Source organism: Heptranchias perlo, chromosome 23 (assembly GCF_035084215.1).
Source record: "Heptranchias perlo isolate sHepPer1 chromosome 23, sHepPer1.hap1, whole genome shotgun sequence".
Classification (NCBI taxonomy): domain Eukaryota; kingdom Metazoa; phylum Chordata; class Chondrichthyes; order Hexanchiformes; family Hexanchidae; genus Heptranchias; species Heptranchias perlo.
The window spans coordinates 4,172,030-4,185,700 of record NC_090347.1 but is presented as its reverse complement, the minus strand read 5'-3'; the positions used below and the strand labels follow the sequence as shown (position 1 = coordinate 4,185,700).

The 13,671-nt window shown below is 44.0% G+C and overlaps 1 protein-coding gene across 3 annotated transcripts in view; it reads right to left on the bottom strand.

Moving 5' to 3' along the window:
* wu:fj29h11 (uncharacterized) overlaps window positions 1-13,671 on the bottom strand; it is a 120,199-nt gene that overhangs the window by 96,045 nt on the left and 10,483 nt on the right. For 2 of the 3 annotated variants that reach the window (XM_068003837.1, XM_068003838.1), the window contains exon 5: window positions 7,728-7,961. In XM_068003837.1, the coding sequence (XP_067859938.1) occupies window positions 7,728-7,961 (234 nt within the window). Of the gene's footprint in view, window positions 1-3,974; window positions 4,054-7,727; window positions 7,962-13,671 lie in introns of those variants that run through there. The other variant, XM_068003839.1, reaches the window with a different exon arrangement.

Here is a 13,671-nt window from a genome sequence, read left to right as displayed (position 1 = left end):
TATCCCCATGTGGCTAATTGCACCGCAGCTCTCCAACCTTGTTTACTCGTTTCGTGTGTTTACACACATGCACTGTAAACCTATCTTAGACCTTCTTGTACTCTCTCTTGGTCTGATCCCATCTAATACTGTACTATTTCTTACTCTAGTGCTATCTGTCTCTCCCAATCCTTTGTGTATCTTGTTTCTCCTTCCCAATGCTACATCCTGGTGCCTATCTGCTTGCCAAATTAGTTTAAACCCTCCCCCGCCCCCCCACAGCACTAGTGAACCTCCCCGCGAGGACATTGGTCCCAACTCCGTTGAGGTGCAACCCATTCGGCCTGTACAGGTCCCACCTCCCCCAGAACCGGTCCCAATGCCCCAGGAATCTAAAGCCCTCCCTCCTGCACCATCTCTCCAGCCACGCATTCATCTGCTCTATCCTCCTATTTCTACACTCACTAGCGCGTGGCACCGGGAGTAATCCTGAGATTACTACCTTTGAGGTCCTGCTTTTTATTCTTTTCCTAGCTCCCTAAAATCTGCCTGCAGGACCTCATCCCTCTTTCTACCGATGTCGTTGGTACCGATATGGACCACGACCTCTGGCTGTTCACCCTCTCCCTTCAGAATGTTCTGCAGCCACTCAGTGACATCTTTGACCCTAGCACCAGGGAGGCAACATACCATCCTGGAATCTCGTTCGCGGCTGCAGAAACGCCTGTCTGTTGCCCTAACTATTGAATCCTCTATCACTATTGCTCTCCTGACCTTTCTCCTCCCCCCTTGTACAGCTGAGCCACCCATGGACTTGGCTCCGGCTGCACTCCCCAGAGGAACCCTCTCCCTCACCAGGGTTAGAGAGTGAAGTGCACTCAGGGAACTCCTGCACTACCTCATTCCAGATATCCATTATTTGCAATTTGTGGCTGAGCGCCAAGGGCTTTTACAGCTTTTGAAAGTACGCCAAAAAATTATTTTAATATAATCTCCACTTATTATGATATAGAGAATTAGAGCCGTGCACTGAATTAAACAATGCCTCTTGATTCTACGTTCAATTAACCGAAAAACAACTTTTAATTTGGTGCACTGTGCTACTATATTCGTCCAATGGTTAACTGTAAAGGTTGATTTAAAAACTCATTTGGTGCATGATAGTAAAACACATTGTGCCAGAGTGGTTCAGGCCAAAGAATCCTCCCACACAATGAACACGTGATCTCAGCGGTATTATTAGAGAGACGTGTCACTGAAAGGAAGCCAGGCATTCCCACTCGAAAGGATGGAAAGGGAATATAAGTAAGAACTCATTCCTGAGCCTACTCTCTCTCACACCTTCTAGTAGCTGATTCTAGAGGTGCAGTGGCTGAACGCGGGAGAACAAGATGACCTGGCAGTCCTCTGTGTGGGAGACTGGTGAATGGAAATATGATCTACAGGAGAGAGGGGGGGGGGGACATAAAGAAACCCTTTCTTTCTCACAGCTGTATATGGAAGTTAACAGAAACCTAGTAACTTCAGCCAAAGATAAAACTTATTTGTTCTTACTACAGCCTAAAAGTCTCCAGCAATGTTGTAATCTGAACATTAGACTGCCAGATAGAAAACCTTGATTTTAGTGCCATCAAAAAAGTGCAACTAAAATAACCTAAAATACTGTTCACTAAAATAACCAGGAGAATACCGTTCACTAAAATAACCAGGAGAATACTGTTCACAAAAATAACCAGGAGAACACCGTTCACTAAAATAACCAGGAGAATACCGTTCACTAAAATAACCAGGAGAATACCGTTCACTAAAATAACCAGGAGAACACTGTTCACAAAAATAACCAGGAGAATACCGTTCACTAAAATAACCAGGAGAATACTGTTCACTAAAATAACCAGGAGAATACCGTTCACTAAAATAACCAGGAGAACACTGTTCACTAATATAACCAGGAGAATACTGTTCACTAATATAACCAGGAGAATACTGTTCACTAAAATAACCAGGAGAATACCATTCACTAAAATAACCAGGAGAACACTGTTCACAAAAATAACCAGGAGAACACTGTTCACTAATATAAACAGGAGAATACCGTTCACTAAAATAACCAGGAGAATACTGTTCACTAAAATAACCAGGAGAACACTGTTCACTAAAATAACCAGGAGAATACCGTTCACTAAAATAACCAGGAGAACACTGTTCACAAAAATAACCAGGAGAACACTGTTCACTAATATAACCAGGAGAATACCGTTCACTAATATAACCAGGAGAATACCGTTCACTAAAATAACCAGGAGAACACCGTTCACTAAAATAACCAGGAGAACACCGTTCACTAAAATAACCAGGAGAATACCGTTCACTAAAATAACCAGGAGAATACCGTTCACTAATATAACCAGGAGAACACCGTTCACTAAAATAACCAGGAGAACACCGTTCACTAAAATAACCAGGAGAATACCGTTCACTAAAATAACCAGGAGAATACAGTTCACTAAAATAACCAGGAGAATACTGTTCACTAAAATAACCAGGAGAACACTGTTCACTAAAATAACCAGGAGAATACTGTTCACTAAAATAACCAGGAGAACACTGTTCACTAAAATAACCAGGAGAATACTGTTCACTAAAATAACCAGGAGAACACTGTTCATTAAAATAACCAGGAGAGCACCGTTCACTAAAATAACCAGGAGAACACTGTTCACTAAAATAACCAGGAGAATACTGTTCACTAAAATAACCAGGAGAATACTGTTCACTAAAATAACCAGAAGAACACCGTTCACTAAAATAACCAGGAGAATACTGTTCACTAAAATAACCAGAAGAACACCGTTCACTAAAATAACCAGGAGAACACTGTTCACTAAAATAACCAGAAGAACACCGTTCACTAAAATAACCAGGAGAATACTGTTCACTAAAATAACCAGAAGAACACCGTTCACTAAAATAACCAGGAGAATACTGTTCACTAAAATAACCAGAAGAACACTGTTCACTAAAATAACCAGGAGAATACTGTTCACTAAAATAACCAGAAGAACACTGTTCACTAAAATAACCAGGAGAACACTGTTCACTAAAATAACCAGAAGAACACCGTTCACTAAAATAACCAGGAGAATACTGTTCACTAAAATAACCAGAACACCGTTCACTAAAATAACCAGGAGAATACTGTTCACTAAAATAACCAGAAGAACACCGTTCACTAAAATAACCAGGAGAATACTGTTCACTAAAATAACCAGAAGAACACTGTTCACTAAAATAACCAGGAGAACACTGTTCACTAAAATAACCAAGAGAATACTGTTCACTAAAATAACCAGGAGAACACTGTTCACTAAAATAACCAGGAGAATACTGTTCACTAAAATAACCAGAAGAACACTGTTCACTAAAATAAGCAGGAGAACACTGTTCACTAAAATAACCAGGAGAACACTGTTCACTAAAATAACCAGGAGAACACCGTTCACTAAAATAACCAGGAGAATACTGTTCACTAAAATAACCAGGAGAATACTGTTCACTAAAATAACCAGGAGAACACTGTTCACTAAAATAACCAGGAGAATACTGTTCACTAAAATAACCAGGAGAACACTGTTCACTAAAATAACCAAGAGAATACTGTTCACTAAAATAACCAGGAGAACACCGTTCACTAAAATAACCAGGAGAACACCGTTCACTAAAATAACCAGGAGAACACTGTTCACTAAAGTAACCAGGAGAATACCGTTCACTAAAATAACCAGGAGAACACTGTTCACTAAAATAACCAGGAGAACACCGTTCACTAAAATAACCAGGAGAACACCGTTCACTAAAATAACCAGGAGAACACCGTTCACTAAAATAACCAGGAGAACACCGTTCACTAAAATAACCAGGAGAACACTGTTCACTAAAATAACCAGGAGAATACTGTTCACTAAAGTAACCAATAGAAGCTAGTTTTAGCTTACCATATAATTCAAGTAGTAATTGAGTCAGAAACGTTGAGTGTACTCAGCAGCCCCGTTGAAAGAGCAGACTCTGCAATATCCCACTCACACTGTTTGCTCCCTTTAAAAATATTGTACACTTATTTCCTTGTGTTGCAACAGCAACAGGCCCTCTCACCCAATGAAAAGCATCATGGTGTGATGATGAAAGGAAACTGAAACTGATCAGACATCAGATGTACAAAGGAGCAGGAAAAGGGGAGTGATGTAAAGACACTAGAAAAAGAAACACAATACTGAAACCATCCTTCTTTTTCCAAAACAATTCATATTCTGATTTATATTAGAGCCTTGCATCGCAGAGGCAGAGACCTGCACTGTGAGAATGTTAAGCTGTATAGCTAAGAGGCTTATTCAAATTATAAATTGTTACAATTGGGATGGAAATGTAAAAACGGCTGATACAAAATTAATTTACATATATAATTTAATGTTCATATCTGTGGTTAAATATCTTGGTACTATTCATAACTACTATGGAAAGATTCATGTATTAGTGGAAAATGTAAAACTCTCCCACAAGTATGAGCAGCTTGGTGGACTTATCCCAAATTAAAAATTAGTTTAGCAATGCCCACCCTTCCTCAAAAAAAATAATTTCCTCAGGCCCAGGTATATTGCCGCTAGCCGGACTGATATCAATATTAACACAACCTTCAATTCAGAGCTATGTGAGTATTTTTTTTGTCAGAAATGTCTTTCTTAAATTCCTCCCAACACAAACACAGAATTCATTTGAAACAAAGACTGTGGATCCTGCTTTGCGGTGCCTGAGAGTGACATCGAGTCTACAGCACAGAAACAGGCCATTCGGCCCAACGGGTCCATGCCGGTGTTTATGCTCCACACGAGCCTCCTCCCCCCCCTACTCCATCTCACCCTATCAGCACATCCTTCTATTCCTTTCTCCCTCATGTGTTTATCGAGCTTCCCCTTAAACACATCTACACTATTCACCTCAACTACTCCTTGTGATAGTGAGTTCCACATTCTCACCACTCTCTGGGTGAAGAGGTTTCTCCAGAATTCCCTATTGGATTTATTAGTGCCTATCTTATATTTATGATGTCTACTTTTGGACTCCCCACAAGTGGAAACGTTTTCTCTACGTCTACCCTATGAAACCCTATCATTATCTTAAAGTCCTCTATCAGGTCACCCCTCAGCCTTCTCTTTTCGAGAGAGAAGAGTCCCAGCCTGTTCAGCCTTTCCTGATAAGTATATCCTCTCAGTTCTGGTATCATCCTTGTGAATCTTTTTTGCACCTTCTCCAGTGCCTCTCTATCCTTTCTATAATATGGAGACCAGAGCTGTGCACAATACTCCAAGTGTGGTCTAACCAAGGTTCTATACAAGTTTAACATAACTTCTCTGCTTTTCAATTCTACCCCTCCAGAAATTAACCCCAGTGCTTGGTTTGCTTTTTTTTATGGTCTTATTATCCTGCGTCGCTACTTTTAATGAATGATTTGTGTGCCTGTCCCCTGAGATTCCTGCACAATGAATTAGCAGATTTCCCAATCTATTTTCACTTTCAATTTCCCCTTGAGTTTGGAGTAGAACCAGAAATGAAAGTTTGACAGCATATATTCATGGAAATCACAAGACTCCCCTCTCAGTCTGTTGATACGGCTGCCACTTTACAGGCAGATAATTAAATGCCTAGCTTTGGAATGAATCACATTTAGTGCCTAAAATATTTGGGTTGTGCTGGACTCAAGAGATCCATTATTTTAGCAAGCAACGCACCCTCAAATACACAGATGTGCCAAGTCTCAACCCTTTTCTTGATTCCTCAGAATCTTATAGAAAATATTCCTGATCTCACTGATATTAAAATCCCCAAATATATGCTGTATAGTTAGTTAAAATGTGCAGCCCTTATAACTTTACGTATTATACACAGTAACAAGTTAATAAAGTAATACTTCATATACTGCTTGGTAACAATTTAAACTGCATTCCAATACTCGGCATCCTATTTGACCCTGAGCTGAGTTTGTGACCCCATATCCTCTCCATCACCAAGACCGCCTACTTCCACTTCTGTAACGTTGCCCGTCTCTGTCTCCGCCCCGCCTCAGCCCATCAGCTGCTGAAACCCTCCCTCATGCCTTTGTTACCTCCAGACTCGAGCATTCCAATGCTCTCCTGGTCGGCCTCCCATCTTCCACTCTCTATAAACTCGAACTTCGTCCAAAACTCTGCTGCCCCGTATCCTAACTCGCACCAAGTCCCGTTCACCCATCACCCCGCTGTGCTCGCTGACCTACATTGGCTCCCGGTCCGGGAACGCCTCGATTTGAAAATTCTCATCCTTGTTTTCAAATCCCTCCATGGCCTCGCTCCCTCCCTATCTCTGTAACCTCCTCCAGCCCCACAACCTTCTGAGAGCTCTGTGTTCCTCCAATTCTGGCCTTTTGTGCATCCCGAATTTCCTTCACCCCACCATTGGTGGCCGTGCCTTCAGCTTTCTAGGACCCAAGCTCTGGAATTCCCTCCCTAAACCTCTCCGCCTCTCTCTCTCCTCTTTAAAACTTACCTCTTTGACCAAGCTTTTGGTCATCTGTCCTAATATCTCCTTATGTGGCTCAGTGTCAAATTTTGTCAGATGACGCTCTTGTGAAGAATCTTGGGAAGTTTTACTACATTAAAGGCGCTATATAAATGCAAGTTGTTGTCATTGGGCTGCTGTTGTTTCCACTTTAAGACAGCATGTAAACTTTCACTGTGTCTTCTGGTGCAACCTGCTCCTACACCTCAGATCCAACACCAAAGCAAGGTACGTGTGTTAGGACAGCCCAGGGAGCAGTCTCCTTCAACATTGAGAAGCTGCGATTGTTCTCCTTAGAGTAGAGAAGGTTAAGGGGAGATTTAATAGAGGTGTTCAAAATCATGCAGGTTTTGACAGAGTAAATAAGGAGTGGCAGAAGGGTGGGTGACCAGAGGACACAGATTTAAGGTAATTGGCAAAAGAACCAGAGGTGAGATGAGGAGAAATTATTTTTCTCAGCGAGTTGTTATGATCTGGAATGCGCTGCCTGAAAGGGAAGCAGATTCAATAATAACTTTCAAAGAGACAGCACCTTCCCGAGGGCAATTAGGGATGGGCAATAAATGCCGGCCTCGCCAGCGACGCCCACATCCCATGAACGAATAAATTTAAAAAATACTTGAAGGTGAAAAATTTGCAAGGCTACGGGGAAAGGGCAGGGGGAGTGGGACCAATTGGATAGCTCTTTCAAAGAGCCGGCACAGGCACGATGGGCCGAATGGCTTCCTTCTGTGTTGTACCGTCCTATGATAGAGAAGCAGCTGGCCATTATTTGGTGACTCGCCAAAGCAGCATTACTGGGACCGGCAATACTGATGTGGTGGGGGGAGGGAGAGGAGCAATGTCACACAATTCTTCACCCCACTGTACCATACAAAAGGACTGAGCTATGTTTTGCAAGACACTTGTCCTGTTAAAGAAAGCACAACTTCATTCTGCCGCTGCACAAAACCGTTTGAGGTAGAGGCGCTTGCCCTCATTTTCGGCCACAAACTGATGCGTAGTATTCAGGAAAAAGGAGGGGAAGAACAAAAAGAGAATAAGTGCTCTACGTTCTATCTCTCATTTCTTTTTTTCTGTACCCTCAGGCTATCACTATAAATTCCTCTTTCTAAATTTAAAGGGCACAAATCATTCTTTCTGCAAGTTTAGAAACATACCTGCTGCAGACTCAGTCTCGAAAACAAGGCTATGTTTTCCTGATTGGTGAACGAATAGCTCATCCTTCATACGATTCAGCAGGTGATGAACAGATTTCAGTCCATAGTCATCCAGTTTCAATTCCCGCTGATAGATTTTCTTGTACACATTCTTCACCTGCCGCACTGGAATACCGTTGGGCTGATTTTTAAGCAGGTCTGAAATTTCATCCTGAAGCACTGATAAATTATTACCTAGCACAAGACATATATTGTTAAACTCCTTGGTTACAAGTACAGTGAGCAACAGGGCTATAAAGCCACACTTAACAAGCTGCACTAACTGAAGCCGTGGAGCGCTCGGGTAAATATTAACTGCGAGCCGGGAAGGGAGCGGGGGGAGATTTCTGGGTGCGAAACTCGGGCGGGTCGCTTTAATGAGGCCAATCAATCGACAGGCTGGCTGGCTGTTGGGTAGGAGGGTCTGCTGCAAACGGGGATCGGAGAGAGGGAGGGAGGGATCGTGGGCCGGGGAGAAGATCGGGAGGAGGGCCGAGGAAGAGATCTGGGGGGAGCCGACAAAGAGATCGATCGGGTCAGGGAGGATCGGGAAGAAGGTCGGGGGGAGGGGGGCCAGGAAGAAGATAACATAAGAAATAGGATTAGGGGTGAGCCATTCGGCCCCTCGAGCCTGCTCTGCCATCCAATCAGATCATGGCTGATCTTCGACCTCAACTCCACTTTCCCGCCCGATCCCCATATCCCTTGATTCCGCTAGAGTCCAAAAATCTATCGATCTCAGTCTTGAATATATTTAACGACTCAGCATCCACAGCCCTCTGGGGTAGAGAATTACAAAGATTCACAACCCTCTGAGTGAAGAAATTTCTCCTCATCTCAGTCCCCTTATCCTGAGACTATGCCCCCTGGTTCTAGACTCTCCAGCCAGGGGAAACAGCCTCTCAGCATCTACCCTGTCAAGCCCTCTCAGAATCTTATATGTTTCAATGAGATCGCCTCTCATTCTTCTAAACTCCAGACAGTATAGGCCCATTTTACTCAATCTCTCTTCATAGAACAACCCTCTCATCCCAGGAATCAATCTAGTGAACCTTTGCTGCACCACCTTGAAGGCAAATATATCCTTCCTTAGGTAAGGAGACCGAAACTGTACACAATACTCCAGGTGTGGTCTCACTAAAGCCCTGTACAATTGCAGCAAGACTTCCTTACTCTTATACTCTAACCCCTTGCAATAAAGGCTAATATACTATTTGCCTTCCTAATTGCTTTCTGTACCTGCATGTTAACTTTCTGTGTTTCATGTACAAGGACACCCAAATCCCTCTGAACACCAACATTTAATAGCTTCTCACCATTTAAAAAATATTCTGTTTTCCTATTCCTAAGTGAGAAACCTCACATTTCGTCACATGATACTCCATCTGCCACCTTCTTGCCCACTCACTTAACCTGTCGATATCCCTTTCCAGACTCTTTGTGTCCTCCTCACAGCTTACTTTCCCACCTATCGTCAGCAAACTTGGATACATTACACTCGGTCCCTTCATCTAAGTCATTCATATATATCGTAAGTAGCTGCACCAATCCTTGTGGCACCCCACTAGTTACAACCTGCCAACCTGAAAATGACCCGTTTATCCCTACTCTCTGTTTTCTGTCCGTTAATCAATCCTCTATCCATGCTAATATATTACCCCCAACCCCATGAGTCCTTATCTTGTGTAACAACCTCTTGTGTGGCACCTTATCAAATGCCTTTTGAAAATCCAAATATACTACATCCACTGGTTCCCCCTTAGCTACCCTGCTAGTTTCTCCCTCAAAGAACTCTAACGGATTTGTCAAACATGATCGGGGGGCCAGGGAAGAAGATTGGAGGTCGGGTGAAGATTTGGAGATAGGTGGGGGGGTTATCAGCCAATCGTCGGGGTCCTGTCGGCCAGGTGAGCTTGTTGGGCCTGGGTGAAGCACTCCTGCTCCTCTGGGCCCACAAGCAGTGCAATAAAGGCCCTCACTCACCTCATGGATCCGGCCCTTCCCGCCTGCTTTCACCTGACGTGAATGGGAAGTGATGGGAAACCCGAACAGGTAAGGTTAAATTCATCTTATTATTCCAACATAAAAATATTAAGCACCTCAAGTATCTCAACGCCCTTTGCCCTTTTAAGTATCGGCCCGCCGGCTTTAAGTGGGGGCGGGACTTCCTGCTCGTCACATGCAGAAACACCTGCCTGAGTTAAACCCGGAAGCAGGCGTGTTGGAGCCGGGATGCGGTCCCGCTCTGAGAAGGGAGGATTTTTACTCCCCCACCCGCCCCCAACCCACCCATTCTTGGGGGTTAAAGTTTACCCCCTCATCTCTGCTTGCCACATTTATTTAATCGCTTATTATCCAAACGTGCACAAAAGATATCCCAAAAGAACAAAGAATTACCCTACAATAAAGTAGAACATGTTGATTTCTACAAAAGTACAGCAACCACAGACAACATACACACCACACACGCTAGATCAACAAAACTAAACAAATCAATCATGCCAATCACATAACTCTGATATTCCCACACCCAAGAAAACCATATGGGAAGAGCCAGTCCAAGTTAATCACTCTACAGCAAGGGCTGAATTGGACTCAAATGTATTGCTCACTACCAGATGGGCCACTGATACCTGGTCTCTCCGCAAGACACCCAAAAACACTAACCATTCTAGCAGTGACTACAAGGATTTCACCTTCCAACTAAACAATAATAATCTGTTTGCCACTTTCTCAATCCAACAATATTGCTGGGAGTACACGGTCTGCTGGCCCGACTGTAACTGTATGGAGGTCTCTACCGTGTTGGATTTTTGGATATTTGTGTAACAGATAGAACTGGGTGTTGCCCTGTCTATTGACACTTCAAACATTCATCTTTAACCCTCCCCCTACCATCCAATGCACCTTAGATGGAGCTAAGCATCATTCTGAACCATCTCCTATACCATACTGTCCTCTGTTTCTGCACCTCCGTGTTGTACCCACTTTGGCCATATAGGTGGAGCAGGTACCAGAGTGTCTCATCTTCACAGCGAGAACATCCTCCTTTGTGTAATGTAGCAGCACCTCTGGCCTCAATGGGACAGGCCAAGGACAGATTCAGCAGCCCGAAACTGGGCACCCATGAGGCACCGTGGGCCATCAGCAGCAGTATTTTATACCATCGCAATCTGTAATTGCACGGCCCATCACATCCTCACTCCTCGATCGTCAACAAGCCCGGAGACCAACCTGGGTTCAAAGGGGATTGTAGGAGGGCATGCCAGCAATTCACCAAGGTCACTTTAACAACACCGAGAAGAGCAAGAGCAGCATCGTTGTGGGAACACCATCAGCTCCTGATTCCCCTCCAAGTCACACACTATCCTGACCTGTACTTATATCACCGTTCCTTCATCGTCACTGGGTGAATATCCTGGAATTCCCAATCTAACATCCTTGTGGGAGCACTATCAGCATAAGGGCTGTAGCAGTTTAAAGAGAACCACCATCGTACAAATTTCTGTACAAAAATCCCAACACTTTGGTTCTAAATTTATTTTGAATCTAGAGTCTATTTGGAATGTTGTGTCTAGTTTTCCAAATAGTTCACTATTGGAATGAGGAAATCAAACTGGTGCAGTAATGATGTGCCCGTCATATCTGTACATCTATTTAATGTACTAATAATCCTCCTCTTAACTTTTTCTGTTATAAATTCCTATGTCCACATTATAAACAGAATATGGGAGATTAACGAGTGCACAATGGGCCTGATCCTGCTGGAGTCGGGCGTTTTGATGCGTACGCCGTTAGTTAGATGTTTTCCTGCACCCTTCAGCTCGAAAATTTTATGCGCCCTAACTTGCTGCGAGCTGATCACGAGTCATCCGGGGCCTTGGTGAACAATGAGACCAACATCCGATCTCTTTAACCAAAGGATTGAGAAAGAAACAGGAACGACGGAGAAGGGAATAGGGTGAATTAGAGTCAAATCAGGTACAGAAAGAGAAATAAAGAGAGGGAAGGCAAGAATTAAAAATTTTGTTAACACGTCGTTATTTTTGCAGCAGGATCTGTCCCAGTTTGTTTTTGCAAATTATATACAATATTTACTAAATGCTGTATTGCCATCTAGTGGTAGATAAATCCTGAATAAACCTTTATTTTTTAACTTAATGGATAAAGTAAACTGACAAACACGGACCAATTTCTTTGCCAATGTTGCCCCTTCAACTCGAAAGGGTCGACTCTTGTAGGGGTGTAATTTCATCAGCGTCACTCACCGTCTGCTACACCCCCACTCCCAAAATGGTCACGACTCATATCCGAGCTGTGACAGGCTATCCCATATCCGAGCTGTGACAGGCTATCCCATATCCGAGCTGTGACAGGCTATCCCACATCCGAGCTGTGACAGGCTATCTCACATCTGAGCTGTGGCAGGCTATCCCATATCCGAGCTGTGACAGGCTATCTCACATCTGAGCTGTGGCAGGCTATCCCATATCCGAGCTGTGACAGGCTATCCCATATCCGAGCTGTGACAGGCTATCCCATATCCGAGCTGTGACAGGCTATCCCATATCCGAGCTGTGACAGGCTATCCCATATCCGAGCTGTGACAGGCTATCCCATATCCGAGCTGTGACAGGCTATCCCATATCCGAGCTGTGACAGGCTATCCCATATCCGAGCTGTGGCAGGCTATCCCATATCCGAGCTGTGACAGGCTATCCCATATCCGAGCTGTGGCAGGCTATCCCATATCCGAGCTGTGGCAGGCTATCCCATATCCGAGCTGTGACAGGCTATCCCATATCCGAGCTGTGACAGGCTATCCCATATCCGAGCTGTGACAGGCTATCCCATATCCGAGCTGTGACAGGCTATCCCATATCCGAGCTGTGACAGGCTATCCCATATCCGAGCTGTGGCAGGCTATCCCATATCCGAGCTGTGACAGGCTATCCCATATCCGAGCTGTGACAGGCTATCCCATATCCGAGCTGTGACAGGCTATCCCATATCCGAGCTGTGACAGGCTATCTCATATCCGAGACGACTCATGTCTTCACTTGACATGCACACTTACAAAGTTACTGGATACCGATCAGGAGTGGGAAGGTTTTCCAGTGGCCAAATACAGCACCCCTACAGCTGCTACCAGCTGAGATCGACTAACTCAGCCCAAGACTGGGGATCGGATCTTGGATGCTCCCAGTCTGTGAGGTTCAGCCAGTCACTGAACCGCCTGAACAGCTGACCGTCAGGAGACTTGTTGTCCCAATGCATCTCTGGCTGCCGAGCTGTGGGACACTGACTGACCTGGGATTCAGCATCACACCCTGTCCTTTTCTTGATCTCCAGCAAGAGAAGGCAAAGGCATATTGTTCGGTGACAGAATCGTCCCAGTTTGCAAACAAGTGAGATGGAACTATTAAAATGGAACCATTTAAAAGAATTATTGATCCTTTAGATGGGACAGCCTCAACAGAACAGCTGGTCTTTTCCTGTCCTTTTTTGTAAGTTCCTATGCCCTCTTCACCTTTTCTTCTGTGAAGTACCTAACTTCCAATAAGCAACTGCCCGTACTAACATGACTGAAATCCAGAGCTCACTGTGTGGGGAATCACGGGTGGTAAACCCAGGACATTGCAACAGTGATGCAAAAGATCCTGTGGCACTATTTAAAGAGCAGTGAGTACTCCCAGTGTCCTGGCCCAACTTTCCTCCTTTAATGAACATCACCAAAAAACAATTCAATTGGTCATTCATCTCATTGCCATTTGTGGAATCTTGCCATGCGCAAACTGGCTGCTGTGCTTGCCTACATAATAACAGTAACTGCACTTCAAAAGTAATTAATTGATTGTTTTTTTAAAATTCATTTATGGGATGTGGGCGTCGCTGGCGAGGCCGG